The sequence below is a fragment of the Lineus longissimus genome, chromosome 3 (genome assembly GCF_910592395.1).
Source record: "Lineus longissimus chromosome 3, tnLinLong1.2, whole genome shotgun sequence".
NCBI lineage: Eukaryota > Metazoa > Nemertea > Pilidiophora > Heteronemertea > Lineidae > Lineus > Lineus longissimus.
This window is the reverse complement of record NC_088310.1, coordinates 16,838,605-16,857,087: the sequence shown is the minus strand read 5'-3', so window position 1 is coordinate 16,857,087 and position 18,483 is coordinate 16,838,605. Positions and strand designations below refer to the sequence as shown.

The following is an 18,483-nucleotide window of genomic DNA, read 5'->3' as shown; positions in this document are numbered from 1 at the left end:
TTGGCAAGCAGAATCATTATTGTGTAGAATAATGAACAAAACTGGTACACTTGTGCATACTGATCTATACTACTTTACACCTTATTTGCAAATAAATAGCCTTTACAATGATTCAAATGGTTTCTTTTCCACACATCATTCATTCCTGAGAGATTTGCATGTATTCTTGAAATAAATGAAACGGCCAGGGGCCATTGTGCTCACCGTAAGTATTTTTAGTAGACAGTTACAGAAAGTGCTACAGTATGTAGGCCTCTCATAATTTATACATGCATCTGTGACCAGTTCAGAGCCGGCCCTGGCCAAGTGGTGAATCCGAGACTTGTGGTTCCAAGCTTGTAGAGTCTAGGTGAAAATGATAGTGAAGAAACTGTGCCACTCCATGACAATGGTGAATATATTTTTAACTTTGACCTCAGTGACCCTGACAGGTAGGTCAAATAACAAACCAGGGTGATATGTGATGTAGACACATCCACCTGACCATAACAATTTCATCACTCGTTACACTACAGCAATCGGCAAAAAACGATTTCCAAGATGGCCGCCTAATTAAATCTATGGCACCAAATAAATCAAAAAATGAAGAAAATGTAAGATAGAACTCAGAAAAGAAAAAAGGAAAAGATGAAAAATAAAAATATTTTTGGCTGTCCTTGACCGGGGTTTGAACTCACGACCTTTGGATTGCCACAATACGAGGAAAAACCCACAAAACATGCAATTTCGGCCATATTTGAATTCCGATCTGGCTGAAACTTGGCATACAAATAGTGGCTTCTTAGATGCATCATTACACAAAATTAAAACTCTTTACATTGAACAATGACAAAACGTACCAAGAACGGTAAAGTTTTCAACTTTGACCTCTGTGAACTTGAAAGGTGGGTCAAATCAAAAACCCGTAAGATATGTGATGTATCCTTGCTGGGAGTACCTACCATGAAACTTTTATCAAAAACAAATCAGTAATAAGCGAGAAATCACACTTTTTGAGTTTTGAGTTTGGGCCCCCTGGTGGCCAAGTCAATAATCAGACCGAACCAAAATTCAGTGTAAAAGGTCAACTGACCTAGGGGGTCATTTGTTCAAAGTTTCAAGTTCATAACTGTTGCGGTTGAGAAACGTGCCATAGTTACACTCAAACGGCAAATTTACGCCATTTGACCTCTGCGACCTTAAAAAGTAGGTCAAATCCGAAAAATCGTGCAACATCTGAGGTAACCTTGCTAGGGGTCCCTGCCATAAAAATTTCATCAAAAACAATTTGCTAATAAGCAGGCTATTGCACTTCTTACTTTTTCTGTTTTGGCCCCCCGGTGGCAAAGTCAAGAATCAGATCAGGCTGAAATTCAGCACCAGAGGTTATCTGATATAGGGGGTTATATGTACCAAGTTTCAAGCTCATAGCTTTGGTGGTTGAGAAACGTGCCATAGTTACACTCAAACGGCCAATTCACGCCATTTGACCTCTGCGACCTTGAAAAGTATATCAAATTAAAAACCCGTAAGATACATGATGTATCCTTGCTATGAGTACCTACCACAAAAGTTTTATCGAAAACAAGTCACTAATAAGCGAGATATCACACTTTTTAGATATCCACATTTGGCCCCCTGGTGGCCAAGTAGAGAATCAGATCGGACAGAAATTTAGTGTCACGGGTCATCTGACCTAGGGGGTCATGTGTACAAAGTTTTAAGTTCATAGGCCTAGCGGTTAAATGAAATGGCCAGGGCCATTGTGCTCACCTCATGTGGAGGAAAGATGGATAAAGAGCATGGTATTGTGTCATGTAGTGTTAGGTTTGATGTAGGTCCAAGCAATTACAATTTCCCCAAAATGGCCAATTTACAGTACATTCGACCTCTGTGACCTTGAAAAGCAGGTCAAATCAAAGAAGACCCGGGTGACACATTGAATGGTTGTAAGAATTAGATGTACCTATGATATAAAATTGGTGCCAATCGGGCAAGTAATACTAGGAATAATGGCATTTTGAAGAATTTAGGATTTGGCCCCCTCCCTGGAGGCCAAACGGCAAATCAGATCGCACCAAACTTCGGTACCTGAGACCACCTGACCAAGGGGTACATGTGTACTTAATTTGTGATCAATAGTCATTGCAGTTAAGAAACGTGCCATAGTTACGGCCTGACGGCCAATTTACGCCATTTGACCTATGTGACCTTGACAAGAAGGTCAAATTAAAAACCTGTGTGACATATACTGTATGGTGGTTAGATGTACCCATGATATCAAATTGGTGGCAATCAGGCAAGAAGTTAAGGAATAATCACATTTTTAAGGTTTTTGGATTTTGCCCCCTGGTGGTCAAGTGGTGAATCATATTGGACCAAACTTCGGTCCCTGAGATTACCTGACTAAGGGGTAAATGTGTACCAAATTTGGGATCAATAGTCATTGCAGTTTAGAAACGTGCCATCGTTACATCCTAACGGCCAATTTACACCATTTGACCTCTGTGACCTTGAAAAGGAGGTCAAATCAAAAACCCGGAGGATATATGATGCACCTTTGCTAGAAGTACCTACCATATTTTTTTCAAAATTTCCCGACTACTATTAAGGGAGATATTGCATATTTTCACTTTTAACGTTTGGCCCCCTGGTGGCCAAATCATGAAACGAATCGGACCGAAACTTGGTCTCCAAGGTGTCATTACATAAGGGTACATGTGTACCAAGTTTCAACTCAATAGCTCTAACAGTTACAAAACGTGCCCTGCTAACGGACGACGACGACGACGACGACGACGACGACGACGACGACGACGACGACGACGACGACGACGACGACGGACGACGGACGCCACGGTATGGGATAAGCTCACCTCTGCTAAGAGGTGAGCTAAAAACGTGCCACTGTTTTTGAGCTAGGATACGACGGACGACGACGACGACGGACGACGGACACTGCGGTATTGTATAGACTCCCCTGCGGTGAGCCAAAAATCATTCTGTCTGTAAGCGCTTTATGAACAGAAGTTCCTAACTGTTCAGCTTGCCTGGATCAACCAAAACTTTCAGACATCAGTCAAACTTATTGCAGGCCAGGCAACTATAAGAACTCTTGCCTCTAGCAACACAAGTGCAGACTATGGAGAGTATGAGGGGTCTTTTTGAAAACATGACTACACAGAACAGGAGGAGCATGGAGAAGTTAGGGAGGGAATTGAAAGAGGAAGTGAGAGCGGCGGTGGACGAAGCATTTGTCAACAGGTTAGGTAAACTTGAGGACACCCTGAAGGACAGGATCGATAATGCTCTGGACGACATTAGGATGGATGTGCATGAAACCATAGAGAAAATTTGAGGGAAGTTAGCCAGAATTGGGAGAAGAAAGGGGCCATCTCGGAGGAAACTCTGACAAGAAAGCTTAGGGAACACGAGGAGAAGCAAAGGTGAGAAGAATGCAGGAGAAGTAATGTAATAGGTTTCGGGATACCGGAATCAACAGCAGCAGATGGGGAAAAAAAATTATGAGGCCTTGGTGCTGAAACGCTTGGGTGCGCTGGGTGTAACGCTTTTTTGATTAGAGGAGTTGAGGGAAAATCACAATAGGCCAGTTAAGTTGATACTACGTACCAGAGATATGAGGGACTTGATGGTCGAGACTGCAAGGGCAAAGAAAGGCAGATTGCTACTGACAGATAATGAGGGGAAAGAGGTAAAGGTGGCGTGAGCCCAGCATAGATCAAGAGAGGAAAGGGAGGAGCACAGAATTTTGTTAGACACCCTCAAGAAAAGGGAGGTAGCTGGTGAGGTAGGTTTGGTCATTAGAGGGGGTAAAATAGTAAAACTGCCCTTTCGAAGAGGCCCCCCTCTATGTCTATAGGAGTCCTAGTAACAATACGGCACAAACTGAAATTCTTCTCCGGCATATGGCATTGGTACTGAAAAACACACCAGAGGAAATGGACCTGACTATCACACTCTAAAAAATTGGGGCTAAAAGTAGTTATTTCATTTACTATTTTGAGAAGTTAACATCATATTATTCCTTAAATAATTATCAGAGGTTCTGATTACTACTTTCGTAGTTATTTAGTATGTACAATTTACTGTTTGGGTGTAGTTAATTGAATCGACCAATCAAAAGTGTCTATTTCTACAATTTACTACTTTGGTAGTAAACGCCTCGACCAATCAAAGAGCCTCCTGTGCGCAGACGGTAATTTAGAAGCGCCGCCATCTTTTTTCCCGCTTCAAGTTCAAGACATGCAACTTCAACCGAAAACAATCAGGATGGAAAATAATTTAAGAGCATGGGGGATGGAAGATCTCATTCCAGTTTTTGAAGGTAAGAATATCTGTAGCACCTGCAGAAAGCAATTTAAAGAGGTTGAATAGCGCCTCCAGAAGCAAGCAACAGCGCCACCCGTAGCAGAAATACGAACTGCTTAGTGACGTCATGGTTTCCATATACGGCATCTCATTTGCATATTTTTACAACCTTATTTACTACGAGTACCTTACAGATCCGCAAGGGGCGCGTTACCGAAAATGTTGCAAAAATCAATAACGTGATCGTAAATATTGTCATATTTTTCAAAATGAGAGTATGTAAATGATACGCAGACGGTTAACCAATGAAAGGCCAGTATCTATTGAACCTTACAAGTGATTTGGGGGCCTTGAAACTCCTTATATTTATCAATGAAACCTTATTCCCGCCTAAGGTTTTGACCGGGCCGTCCAAAACTCCCCATTTTTTGGCGGGCCATTCCCTTTAAATATATATTCATCATTCAATAGTGAGAAAAATCAAGATTTCTTTGAGCCCCCTTGGCCCGTGTTCAAGTTGCGCAGCCGCCGCCGCCGCCGCCGCATTGCAACGGACGGACGCCATAAAGTTGGTCCTTCAATAATCCGAAATCATCTGGTCTGGTTAAGGAATTATGGCTTCAAAACATATCGGGAAATGTTTTAGATGATATATGAAATCATTTTTCGCCAGTAACAAGGCAAATTGGAGAGCCAAAGTTAGGAATATGGTGACCTAAAAATAGTATACAAATTACAAAACTTCGGGCGGCAGCCGGCTGTCTTGCCGCATGAAAAATTGCCGATATGAATTTCATGAGGAGGCCCTATGATCGAAAAATAAATAGGCCTACACCTTGTAAATTATTCCAAAAATCATTTTTCTTGGAATATACTTGCTGTTAAAGAACTGTGTGACTTCAGTAATGAGTTTGGTGGAAGATCAGCCGTGATAATTCAAATATCCCGCCAAAGAATGTCGTCATCAATAATTCAATTTTTCACCCATGGTGGCGCAGTGTCCATTCAGAACTGACAACATCCGGCATTTCCGGCCGTAGATTTTCAGCTGGCCTAATCGTGTCTATTAACTGCATGATTTGATAAACATACCATGCATACAGCTGAATAAGGGCGATATATTCGTCAAATTCTTGACGTATTGTCGCCCTGTCATCACTGTGATCTTAGTCGACTTAAGATTGATATAGTCTAGTTACTCTAAAAGATGTGACTGATGATGGGCCTGTCGTGTAATGTTTTGAGTGTTTCCAGTTTTGTCTCGAGAGTGTTCTCAGTTTTCTGGTTTCCCTCGGCCTTTTTTGTAGGCCTAGGCCTCGCTACTGATTAACAGTTAAGCTGAATATCATCATCATTATTATGATAATTATGTTTGGCTTGGGAACAGACAAAGATAGATTGACAAGTTTTTCTGTGGTCTATCTACATGATCATCATGATCTATCGAATGTTTGTTGTTGACCGTTGTTGTTCCCCATCATCATGCCCATATATTTCAGTGTTTCCACACAATACAGTTGTCTATTGTGTGGAAACACTGAAATATTGGGAACAACAACAAACATTCGACAGGTTGAGATGTTCAGCGCAGGAATAGTATGTGTGTGTACTTTATTTGTGGCTTGGACATGTTGGACCGCTTTTTCACCCCGTCAGGCCCGTGAAATCAACATTTTATAAGGTCGTAAAAATCAGAATGGTAGTCATTGTCTTTTAGTGACATCATTCATGGCATCAAAAGATTGAAATCATGTCTAAAATCCAAATGACAATTGACATTTGGTTGCCAAAATCCTTTTCGCCGTAACTGTCAGACTCTGACTTTTAGTCATTTGTCATTTGTGGAAGTCACTACAATGTATGTTGTAACACAACACAGGATCAATGATATTACAAGAACTCAAAGTCAAAAGATAATTTCATTCAATTCATTTCTAGGGCTTTAAGAACTATTTGCGGTCCACCTCAGATGGAAGAGGATTATACAACAAATTGCATGACCTTGGATTCGCCCCTCGTGGCATGAGAGCCAAACTGGTCAGATTTGCTGTGGGTTACCTTTTCGAGAAAAGTGGAAGATAGTAAGTGGCAAATGCTTTCTCTTCAATTAGTGTGTTAGTGTAAATGGGATTTAAAAGTTCACACGTCTTTCAGGACTTCCAAAGAATCTTTTTGGTGGGGACCAAGGGCAGCTTTGCTCTTAGGGTCTTTTTCACGTACATATACAATATACATGAAATTTGGGGTCCCAATTTTTCCTTGCACAACCTTACCAGATACAGTTAACAGTAGAACCTCTCTATGAAGGACACCTTCAGGACTGACAAGTGCTGTCCGTAATAGAGAGGTGTCATGATTAGATAGGTCAAACTGAATGGAAACAACCAATTTGGGACCAAGACTAGTGTCCTTAATAGAGAGGTTGTCCTTAATAGAGAGGTGTCTGCTAAGGGAGGTTCCACTGTACATGTACTAATTATAGGAGATTGAATTTTTGTGGAATAATTTCAAGTGATGAAAGTAGCCCAAGGAGAATTTTCTGACTGACTTTTTAAAGTATGAATTGAGTAAGTAGTAGTATTTTCATATTTCAGTCCAAAAAGTGATGAGAAAAACCTTCTTGCAATGGAAATGATAGAAGTATTTCCATTCTTGAAAAGTCCAAGAGGAAGTGGATGCGTGAGTGTTTCTGTTATTTCACAATCATGCTTTGATCTTCCTTGCATTGAATGGTGACACATCGTTAAAGTCGACTGAAGTTGAACATGGCCAGCATACACTCCTTTGCTTCAGCATTGCAACATTTGTTAAACACTTCAATCCATTTTCCAGCAAGCCTTCTATCAGCGGGCAAGAGATACGAAACCAGCCAAAGGTTTTATTCACGACAGAATAAACAATATCCGTAAGCAGGAGGCAAAGACCAAGGGAAAGAAAACAAAAATGAAATGGCCAGGGCCATTGTGCTCACCTCATGTGGAGGAAAGATGGATAAAGAGCATGGTATTGTGTCATGTAGTGTTAGGTTTGATGTAGGTCCAAGCAATTACAATTTCCCCAAAATGGCCAATTTACAGTACATTCGACCTCTGTGACCTTGAAAAGTAGGTCAAATCAAAGAAGACCCGGGTGACACATTGAATGGTTGTTAGAATTAGATGTACCTATGATATAAAATTGGTGCCAATCGGGCAAGTCATTACTAGGAATAATGGCATTTTGAAGAATTTAGGATTTGGCCCCCTCCCTAGAGGCCAAACGGCAAATCAGATCGCACCAAACTTCGGTACCTAAGATCACCTGACCAAGGGGTACATGTGTACTTAATTTGTGATCAATAGTCATTGCAGTTAAGAAACGTGCCATAGTTACGGCCTGACGGCCAATTTACGCCATTTGACCTCTGTGACCTTGACAAGAAGGTCAAATTAAAAACCTGTGTGACATATACTGTATGGTGGTAAGATGTACCCATGATATCAAATTGGTGGCAATCGGGCAAGAAGTTAAGGAATAATCACATTTTTAAGGTTTTTGGATTTTGCCCCCTGGTGGTCAAATGGTGAATCATATTGGACCAAACTTCGGTCCCTGAGATCACCTGACTAAGGGGTAAATGTGTACCAAATTTGGTATCAATAGTCATTGCAATTTAGAAACGTGCCATCGTTACATCCTAACGGCCAATTTACACCATTTGACCTCTGTGACCTTGAAAAGGAGGTCAAATCAAAAACCCGGAGGATATATGATGCACCTTTGCTAGAAGTACCTACCATATTTTTTTCAAAATTTCCCGACTACTATTAAGGGAGATATTGCATATTTTCACTTTTAACGTTTGGCCCCCTGGTGGCCAAACCATGAAATGAATCGGACCGAAACTTGGTCTCCAAGGTGTCATTACATAAGGGTACATGTGTACCAAGTTTCAACTCAATAGCTCTAACAGTTACGAAACGTGCCCTGCTAACGGACGACGGACGACGACGACGACGACGACGACGACGACGACGACGACGACGACGACGACGACGACGACGACGACGACGACGACGACGACGACGACGGACGACGGACGCCACGGTATGGGATAAGCTCACCTCTGCTAAGAGGTGAGCTAATGACAATCATAACTGAAGATGAAGGTAAATAATTGTACTGTATTCTCACTCTAATCTGAAGCCAAAGAAAAAAAATATTGGTGATCGTCCCCACTGAACTCTCCAAAACAGCCCTAATCTGATGATTTTTTAAATGGCACATAAGAAAGGCAATGTCGGACTTTCAGCAGTTTTGTCCATACCTTTGGCCTGCTTGTAATGATTTGAAACAAATGAGAGTGATACTCACCTGTTCTAATTCCTTTGGTTCAAAATTAAGCAACAACAAAACATAATTTGTGTTGTATGTTGACCTTGGATCTTCAGTACATGACATCTACCATGCTTACATGTACTGCTGTGTGAACTGTTCATAATCTGTCCGCAAAAGAAACCACCACCCTATCATATCGTAAAGTTTGTGAAATCATGGAGGTACCTCCAACAACGCATCGTGTAATGTTGTTGTTTTTTACAGGCATGACACTGACAGCCACTATAAATGAGCTGGAGGATGATGCATCACCGAAAGAAGTGGAGCAGATGACTGCATGGCTACGGCACAACATTGCTCCCAAGGAACGAGTGAGAGAATGTATGAAGAAGACCGCGATCAGCCGGTACCGAGAGCTGTCGACCAACCTAGAGTTGATGATAAAATCCATTCTAGAATCTAATCCAAGGTTGTTGGATCCTGGTATGGTAAGTACCTTATTGGATTGAGTACTTCAAGGCCAGCTACAATGCTGTTAACGATTTTCTCAAAGTATCCACACTGTTGATTTGACACAGTTTGGGGTCAGCATGGTCTACAGTCACAGTGTACGGATTGCAGAGAAAGAAGATTGATTATTCATCACATTAGATACATGTATGTATTTTTTAGATGTGTAATTCTATTCTTTTGTCTTAGAAATTTTGTCAATTGCGATTCCTTATAAATGTATGTACCAGTTTGCAGTAATGTAATACTGCGTGGTATTCATGAGACTTTTAAAACTCATTCAAAACTCAATTTCGTGTCAGTTGTTGATTTATTTCATCTTTTTCAGATTGAACAGGATTATGATTGTCTATTTGAAAATGGTGACAAACTAACCAAACTTTGGGATGGCTTTTTTGGTAAACGCATCATTGCATATGCTTCAGCTGGTAAGAGGGGCAATTGGCGTGAGAAGTTAGGTGTCAAAGACGTCCTGAATGAAGGTAATTTTTTAATGTTTTTCAAAATAAATGCTATCAATCATATTCATACATGTAGTACCAACAGATTGTTGGCATTCATTCTAATGAAGTGAGCGTTGTTCTGCATTACTGCAGTATTTACTGGCCATAGGAGGGAGTCCAACAGGTTATATACTGTGTCGACTCTATTAAGCCGGTTTTGATCGGTAGGCCTATTACACGTAATGTAGGCTTTTTCAACAGGCACTCGTAAACCGGCTTAATAGCGTCTCCACAGTATTTACCCTATCTTGACACTTGCTGCCGAATGCTGGCAGTGACAGGAATTGAACCCAAGACATTGGGATTACAAGTCCAATGCCTTACACAAGACCACTCCTGGTCCATTATGAAGGACAACATATTTTATTACTTATCTCATCTTTTATTTGTAGATGAAGAAAGTGTGGTGGCCCTCCAACTGTTGCCACACATACTGCCACCAAAGCCCATCAAGTCCTCCAATGTTGTACACAGACCATCCAACTTGGAAGCAGCCAATGCTTTTATCAGGTTCAAACAGGTAAATATCTGGAGGCATACATGCCTTGTGCCTGCTACATGTATGCTATAGGCCTACAAAGAAAACTGGACTCGGAAGTAATTGAACCTGGCGTTGTGTGTAATTCACTCAGGAGTACTATTTACTACTAATCATCATTTCATTTATCTAAGTTCTGATCAATTCACAGGATTATTTCTGATTGTTTATATCTTGAATTGGACTTGCAGGCAACAACAAACATACCAGCCTTCCTCGACATTAGCTGCGCTTACACCACGAAATATTGGTGGACCAATTGCACTTACACCACCACATTGCCGCGACAAATTGGTTCGGCAATCCATTGCCGATACAAATTGCCGAGCGAATTTGTCCCACCAAGCTTGATGGTCCAAATTCGCCCGGCTTGTTAAAAGCTCGGCTTTGTCGTGGTGTAAGCGCAAATGGATCGGCAATTAGCTAGTTAGATGGTTCGGCTCCAGGCGGCGCTTTCGAAATGGCGCTTTCTGCCAAGGCTTTCCGCGTCCTGCTTATTGTTTGCGCGCCATCTGTAGCCGGATTTTATAACTAGCTGCAGCGCTGGTGTAAGCGCTTGGTGGATTTTCGATGGTGCGGCATTGGTTCCCGAACCAAGATTGGTGGTCCATTTTCAGGTGGTGTAAGTGCGGCTACTGTAGAGGGATCTGTCCAACCGTTCATACTAGCTCTGGGGGATCGCCATAATCCGTCTCAATCATTCGTAGTAGTTGAGCGCAATGCAGTGGAGCAGCCATCTCTGTTGAAAGCAGTTGACTGCTGCTTCAAGCTTTTCTTTGTTCTGGACATCGCATATCCAGCAAGCTGTCACATTGTTTGGGAGTTTCTGCAGGATTTGGTTTACCAACTGCCAGTCAGAAAGGGGCAAACAGCCATCAGCAAGAATGTGATGAGTTTAAGGAATTACTTCAATGTTGACTAGTGAATGTGTTGTAATGGCATAATTAACCCAGACTTCTATGTGGGCCAAATGCCAAGCTTAGAAATGTGCAAAATCAGCGATAAATTTAAATAGGGGTTCAGCTGTGGTGTTGCCTTCCTGTGTGGATTGCATTGCCAATGTCCTTGTTGTGGTTTGATGATGGCACCATTGCATAACTTGTCCAAATACCCATTTGTGAGGGGCTTTCAAGTGGGTGTACCCATGTACATGTACTTAATCTGTACTCTCGATCAGCATGTATTCATTGTCGGTTAACCCTTTTCCTGCAAGTGATTCACAACAACCCTGTCACAGGTGTTCATTTGAAAGCTCATTCTTGAAGCACATTTGGAATTTTGCTATGTCCTATTATATTACTGGTAACAAACATGTTATAAAAAATATTTGGCTTTGGGCCCAGGATGTTACTTTTTGGTACTTTGGCAGTTTTCCATCACAACATGCAAGTTCTTTGAGGAAATGTTAGTGGTGGCTTGGGATATGCAGTATCTCAAATCAGCTGTTTCTTATGTGCAATGTGTACTGCCTTGGAATGTATACTAGTATGGCTCTGACTTTGGCTATTATAGGAATCCTGTTGTTACGAGTTGTCTTATGATTACCTTGTGATGGCATTAATGCTAAGGACTGTACACACAATCGTTTTGTTTCAATTTGAATTTGAATTTGCTTTTGCACTACCGGTACATGCAAAAAACATTCAGAGGCATTTAGGTCCTGATTTCGAAGTTGGTTTTAAGGTTTATTTTAGTTTTATACGTTTTCAGCAATCCTGAAAATGCATAATTTCTGTAAACAAGGTTGGTTACCCCTGAAATTATTAAGTCTTATGCTTGGGTGAACCTTGTTGTTGCCTTAAAGTGCCCCGTTGATGCAAAATGAAATGGCCAGGGCCATTGTGCTCACCTCATGTGGAGGAAAGATGGATAAAGAGCATGGTATTTTGTCATGTAGTGTTAGGTTTGATGTAGGTCCAAGCAATTACAATTTCCCCAAAATGGCCAATTTACAGTACATTCGACCTCTGTGACCTTGAAAAGTAGGTCAAATCAAAGAAGACCCGGGTGACACATTGAATGGTTGTTAGAATTAGATGTACCTATGATATAAAATTGGTGCCAATCGGGCAAGTCATTACTAGGAATAATGGCATTTTGATGAATTTAGGATTTGGCCCCCTCCCTGGAGGCCAAACAGCAAATCAGATCGCACCAAACTTCGGTACCTGAGATCACCTGACCAAGGGGTACATGTGTACTTAATTTGTGATCAATAGTCATTGCAGTTAAGAAACGTGCCATAGTTACGGCCTGACGGCGAATTTACGTCATTTGACCTCTGTGACCTTGACAAGAAGGTCAAATTAAAAACCCGTGTGACATATACTGTATGGTGGTTAGATGTACCCATGATATCAAATTGGTGGCAATCGGGCAAGAAGTTAAGGAATAATCACATTTTTAAGGTTTTTGGATTTTGCCCCCTGGTGGTCAAGTGGTGAATCATATTGGACCAAACTTCGGTCCCTGAGATCACCTGAATAAGGGATAAATGTGTACCAAATTTGGTATCAATAGTCATTGCAGTTTAGAAACGTGCCATCGTTACATCCTAACGGCCAATTTACACCATTTGACCTCTGTGACCTTGAAAAGGAGGTCAAATCAAAAACCCGGAGGATATATGATGCACCTTTGCTAGAAGTACCTACCATATTTTTTTCAAAATTTCCCGACTACTATTGAGGGAGATATTGCATATTTTCACTTTTAACGTTTGGCCCCCTGGTGGCCAAACCATGAAACGAATCGGACCGAAACTTGGTCTCCAAGGTGTCATTACATAAGGGTACATGTGTACCAAGTTTCAACTCAATAGCTCTGACAGTTACGAAACGTGCCCTGCTAACGGACGACGACGGACGACGACGACGACGACGACGACGACGACGACGACGACGACGACGGACGACGGACGCCACGGTATGGGATAAGCTCACCTCTGCTAAGAGGTGAGCTAAAAAGCTATAAAACTTCCCAAGATGAACGCTAACACCAACTTTGAAAACATTCATTTTACCTATATTTACCAAGGCATATATGGAAAGAACAGTTAATTCGCTTTTCACTGTGATGTTTCAAGTAGATTGAGTTTATTCTAAAAAGGTAGAGGACCTGTAAATACATGTAAAAATGTTCATTGTTTGCTTTATGGCAGTGATGTTTTAGTGTTGGTACAATTGGGAAGTACTTTATTCCCTTTGTCAGTGCTGTTGTTTTTTAGCTCACCTAGGTGAGCTTATGTCTGCACGTCTTGTCCATCAGTCTGTCAACAATGGTGGCACGTTAACTCACTCTTGAGTCTAGAAAGTTGAAACTTCGTGTGTGGATGTCTTATGACCACATAATTTGACATACCAAAAATCATCGCACTTTGACCTACTTTATGGGCGATGGGCAGCCATCTTTAAAAACCGTATTTTGCCAATATGTCATGAACACTGACAGCAGTGTATTCCTGATGTCTAATTTCTGTCAAAATTATCAAATCACCATGAAATGCCAAATGTGACCGAAATCTCAATCTCCACTGTGTTCATATCCACTTTTCATATTTGTTGCCGAACCGCAAGGGGGGGGGGCTAAAATTTTGAAGTTTTATTCAACTCTTGTCATGTGTTTGGAGAGAATGATACTGGTTGACTCTGCAGACTCAATCTTGGTGATTCAGTGTAATCTGTAATCAAGTGATGTTGCCCAACTTTGTGATCATATTGCCATGGTACTCTTCATCCTACACAGGCAATTTTGTCCAATATAGAAGAAAACAAATCTCTTAAGAAAAATTCTAGATTCTTTATAAAAAATGGTAAGCATGGGTTTTATCAATAGGTCTTAAAATATATGAGAAAAAAACCTATATTGGGGGGGGGGGGGTGTTCTAGGCTAGGAAAGGACAAAATTAATGAAGAAATTTATATTATATTATTATTATTGTTATTGATGTTCATTCATGTATATTCAAAGTTGACATCAAATTGGTGCATACATGTACATGTATGTTGTTTAGTACAAGGTGGTTTTTGTGATATAAATCTTTTTAAAAATTATTTGAATTGTTATACCATGAAGCAAATACTTGAAACTGACAGGTATATAGCCAATGAATTTCTAGAGAGCAGGGAGCGCAATTTGTTTATACTTATGTATACATTGTTATCAATTGCTTTTATTACAGTGATATGGGGGGGGGGGGGGGGGAGCCTGTTATACACTATGATTCAAAAATATGTGATAGTACAATGTAGTTGATGTTTGTTATTAAATAAAGTTTTAATTGTTAAAATCAAAAAATAATTTCCTTTTCCTTCCTGCTCTGGATAGACTACAGATTCAGCTGGATGTCTTGTGGCGTCTCCGTCTGGGTTCAGACAAGATGGAAGTGACTCAAGACACTGGACTGGGGTCCAAGTCCATGATCGTTGTGACTGCTGGATACGAAAATGCAGCAAGATCATAATGCCCCAAAATACGGCCCATGTTAGATAATTACCACCAAGGAATAGTAATGGCGACCACTACTCTCAGAAATAGTAAAAATTTAACCATTTATGTGGTTCAACCAAAACCACCAGGAATAGTTAACTATTCACAAATAACCATCAAAAGAGTAAAATAATTACTATGTAATTGTAGAAAAAGTTACCATTTATATGGTTAAATATCTTAACTACTTTGAAGTAGTAAAAATTACTACTTCTATGTGGGTGCAATATTAATCCATTAAATAGTAACTTTTTTACTATTAATAATAAAATAGTTCTTAGAGTGCATGGGGGATTTCAACTTGAGACAGGTTGATTGGGCTAACCTAGTCAGCCACGGTGCTAGAAATAGTCCGCCATTACGCTTCCTAGAGTTCTTCCTTGATAACCAGTTTACCCATCATGTGGGCAAGCCGACCAGATTTAGGCAGGGTCAGAATCCCAGTTTGCTTGATCTGGTTCTAACAAGGGGGGGAGGATGTGATTGAAAATGTGGTGCACTTGGTAGGGTTGGTCGTAAGTGACCATTGCTGCCTCCAGTTTACATTCACGACAGTACTTGGTGATGGTGATACGCCAGGGGAGGTCCAGAGGAGGTAGGGAAATGCAAGGAAATGAGAGAAGACCTGAAGCAGCGGAAGCTCCTTGAATCGGTGATGGGGAAATCCGTAGAAGACACTTGGGGTATTATAAAGGCTACAATTCGTGATCTAGTGGTGAGGTACGTACCAAGTGGGACGAATTCAAACCAGTTTGGGAGAATGCAAAGGCTCGAAAGAAACTGAGAAAGAAAAAACAAGCATACAAGAGATACATGGAGACGAGAAAGGGAGACGACTTCGTTATATACATGAGGGCAAGGAGAGTGGCAAAAAAGGGACGAGGCAGGCGAAGTGGGAATACGAGAGGAGGATAGCTATGGACTGCCGGAAAAATCCGAAGAGGTTTTGGGAGAACACCAGGAAGAAAACTAAACCAAGGGAAACCATTCCAGTGATAAATGAGGAGGGTCAGAAGATAACAGACCTCAAGGAGAAGGCCGGGACCTTCAATAAGTTTTTTGCCAGTGTGTTCACCGAGGAGGATATGGGAACAATTCAAGAGAGTGGGCTGGATAGGGTGGATAATGAATTCATGGTGGATAAGGTCGTGAGCCAGGAGAGAGTGCTGAAGCTGCTAAGAGATATTTAATTTAATTTACCTAATTTTCAGTCATACATTTGAGTGATGAGGAATTGAAAAGTAAATCTGCCGACATTCTTCAGATAAAACAAAAATGAAATGGCCAGGGCCACTGTGCTCACCTGTCGATATGAAAGGGAGAGTATGAGGAAGAACTTGTCATTGTTAGGGGTTAATCAAGCAATAGTTGTGGGATGGTGTGGTTTGTCTTGAAAAAGTGGAGTTAGTCGTATTGTTTTCCGCGTGCACATGTTACTGACGTTGGAATAAGTGAATCGTTATTTGTGGGAGAAGCTGAGAGATGTTTTCTGGCCAATTAAGACGGGTTTACATGTGTCTTAGCTATTCAGTGACTATTGAAAATTAACAGCGCATTTACATTTTGTAAAACCTGCTGTCATTGGCCGAAATTTCAAATGAATGGGATGTACCTGTGGAATTGCGTGTGAATACGCTATCTTGAAAGGAGTATTTATCCTCGGCTTGCGATTAGAGAGAAATGTTGAAAAATATGATACAAGAACAATTGAAGCAAGGAATGCACAGTATAGAATATGATGTACTGAGTAACTAGGTAGCAGTTTGTATTCATTTTTGAGACAATAACATAGTTACAAGACAGCCCTATAGTCGGATTCATAAGTAAATGTCACTGCCCTTTTGGGCTGCTGCGCAAAAACTACTGGGCTGATTTCTTCAAAGTTTGGTTTTTCTTGAATCTAATTTCGGGACCCAAGAGGATTTTCATATTTCAGTAACCATGGTTACGAAATAATTTTTTTTGTATGTATTGGTGTACATTGACGTAGTGTATTGATTTTGACATTTTCTCCTCTGTACTGCTTATTTCTGGCCCGGCCCCCCCCCCCCCCCCCACTTCCATAGTCAAGGGGGCCGCAGGCGCGTTCTCGATTTTTCGGGAAAAGGGGGTTAATTTTCACGGGATTTTCACTCTTGTTTCGGGGAAAAATCCCCGAAAAATCAATAAATAGGGGTGTTATTACTGCTATTTTCCCTTCAAAAACTGAAAATAGGGGTATATTTTCTCATGTTTTCCTTCCCTGGGTCTTCTTCCCCGAAAAGATTTTTAAAAAGCCCGTTTTACGGGCCGTTTTATCCCCGGTTAAAATTATCTAACGCGCAGGGGCATGAGGTCATGAATCTTCCCGCCACCCCGTTCCCGCTCTTTGCAAACCTTCTTGGATGGGGCGAGAGAGCAGGAAAGAAATCCAAGAAGGAGAACAAGAGCTCGCCAACAAACTCTGACCGCCACTCTCCAGAATGTACCAGAGGAAGCTTCTACTTCTGATGGGAGAATTGTTCTTGTTGAACCAGCCGCAGCTCCATCGGATGATGGAAACCGTCGCTCAACAAGGGAGAGGAGACGCATATTTTATGAGACCTGAGGTCTGAATCCATAGAATCCCCATTATCTTAACATAGCCAGGCAGTAACCCGGGGCAGTAACACCGATGAAGGATTCTACTGATATTGCTGTTTAATTAATGTTACAAGCGTTCTTGAGTTTTAGGTGCATGCTTGGCCAACTATGTTAATCATTTTCTTGCCAGCAGGCTACTTTTTGCCTGAACTGACATTTTCATTTTCTTTGATCTCTGGTAGTGAAAGGGAAAATTCATCATGAATATTGTATTTCAACTGTGTTAAAGGGACCGTTCATTGTCCTTGGATAACAGTGTTTCAGCTTCTTTCTTGCCATTTCAGTTATCATGACTAGCAGTCCTCTGTTTTTCAATCCCTCAGACCTCATAACATGTCATCCATTAATTGGAAATCTACAAGTTGGCCTGATGACATGTATGGGCTGACCCTTCCTTTAGGGGGTAGGGATCCAAGACTCCCTTCAATTAGGGGGTAGGGATCCAAAACTCCCTTCAATTAGGGGGGTAAGATCAAATCCTTCCTTCAAATAGGGGGTCAATTTTCTCACAAAAGCCCGCAAATAGGGGGTACAAAAAAAATGCTGTTTCCTTCCATTAGGGGGTGATTTTAAAACTTGGGAACAAGCCTATGTACCCCCTAAATAAGGGGAGTGGGGGGGGGGGGGCGGGATTTCTGGATGCATTTTGCTGAAATGTTCAGGTTAATTTTTTTTCGTGTGTATCTTTAAAGCTGCCAAGTTTCATTTAGAACTATCCATCAAAAAAATCGGGGCCTCCAGATTCCCCCAAAATGGCCAACCCGCCCAAAGGGCTCCAAAGTTGACAATTTTTTTCTTATAATTTGCAAATCTCTAACCTGGAAATTGTGTTGGGTCCCGAAATTAGATTCAAGAAAAACCAAACTTTGAAGAAATCGGCCCAATAGTTTTTGCACAGCGACCCAAAAGGGCAGTCAGTGACATTTACTTATGAATCCATAGCCTAGGCCTAACTATAAAAGCACTGATGACAGCTGCGCTACACTTTCATCATTATCATCATCTACTTTAGTCAACCAGCTCAGATGACCTTTCTTGGGGCAGTGATCGGTAACGGCAAATGTTTACATTCGTGTCTCCGTGTATCATGGATTCATGTGTATACTAACACCGTTGTTGTGTTGACATCCACTGACTGACTCTGACTCTGTACATTTCTACAGCGACGAAAAACAATCACAAAAATGGTTCTTTTTA

At 41.2% G+C, this 18,483-nt stretch overlaps 1 protein-coding gene and 1 long non-coding RNA gene across 2 annotated transcripts; both read left to right on the top strand.

The window, feature by feature from the left end:
- Positions 1–5,535: 5,535 nt before the first annotated feature.
- On the top strand, positions 5,536–7,249 carry LOC135485014 (uncharacterized). The gene is made up of 3 exons (XR_010446510.1): positions 5,536–6,389; positions 6,903–6,987; positions 7,141–7,249. It is a non-coding gene; the product is annotated as an uncharacterized LOC135485014 (long non-coding RNA).
- A 1,187-nt stretch (positions 7,250–8,436) lies between these two features.
- LOC135484992 (uncharacterized) lies at positions 8,437–12,202 on the top strand. Its single transcript, XM_064766718.1, has 5 exons — positions 8,437–8,456; positions 8,890–9,113; positions 9,464–9,617; positions 10,031–10,158; positions 10,368–12,202. The coding sequence occupies exons 2-5, from the start codon at positions 8,892–8,894 to the stop codon at positions 10,551–10,553; spliced, it is 690 nt and encodes a 229-aa protein (XP_064622788.1). The 5' UTR covers positions 8,437–8,456; positions 8,890–8,891; the 3' UTR covers positions 10,554–12,202.
- The last annotated feature ends 6,281 nt before the right edge of the window (positions 12,203–18,483 follow it).

Coding starts and splice junctions, on each gene's coding strand:
- LOC135484992 (XM_064766718.1), top strand. CDS start 8,892: ATGACACTGACAGCCACTATAAATGAGCTGGAGGATGATGCATCACCG. Junction 9,618..10,030: donor CAAAGACGTCCTGAATGAAG/GTAATTTTTTAA, acceptor TTTTATTTGTAG/ATGAAGAAAGTGTGGTGGCC. Junction 10,159..10,367: donor CTTTTATCAGGTTCAAACAG/GTAAATATCTGG, acceptor TTGGACTTGCAG/GCAACAACAAACATACCAGC.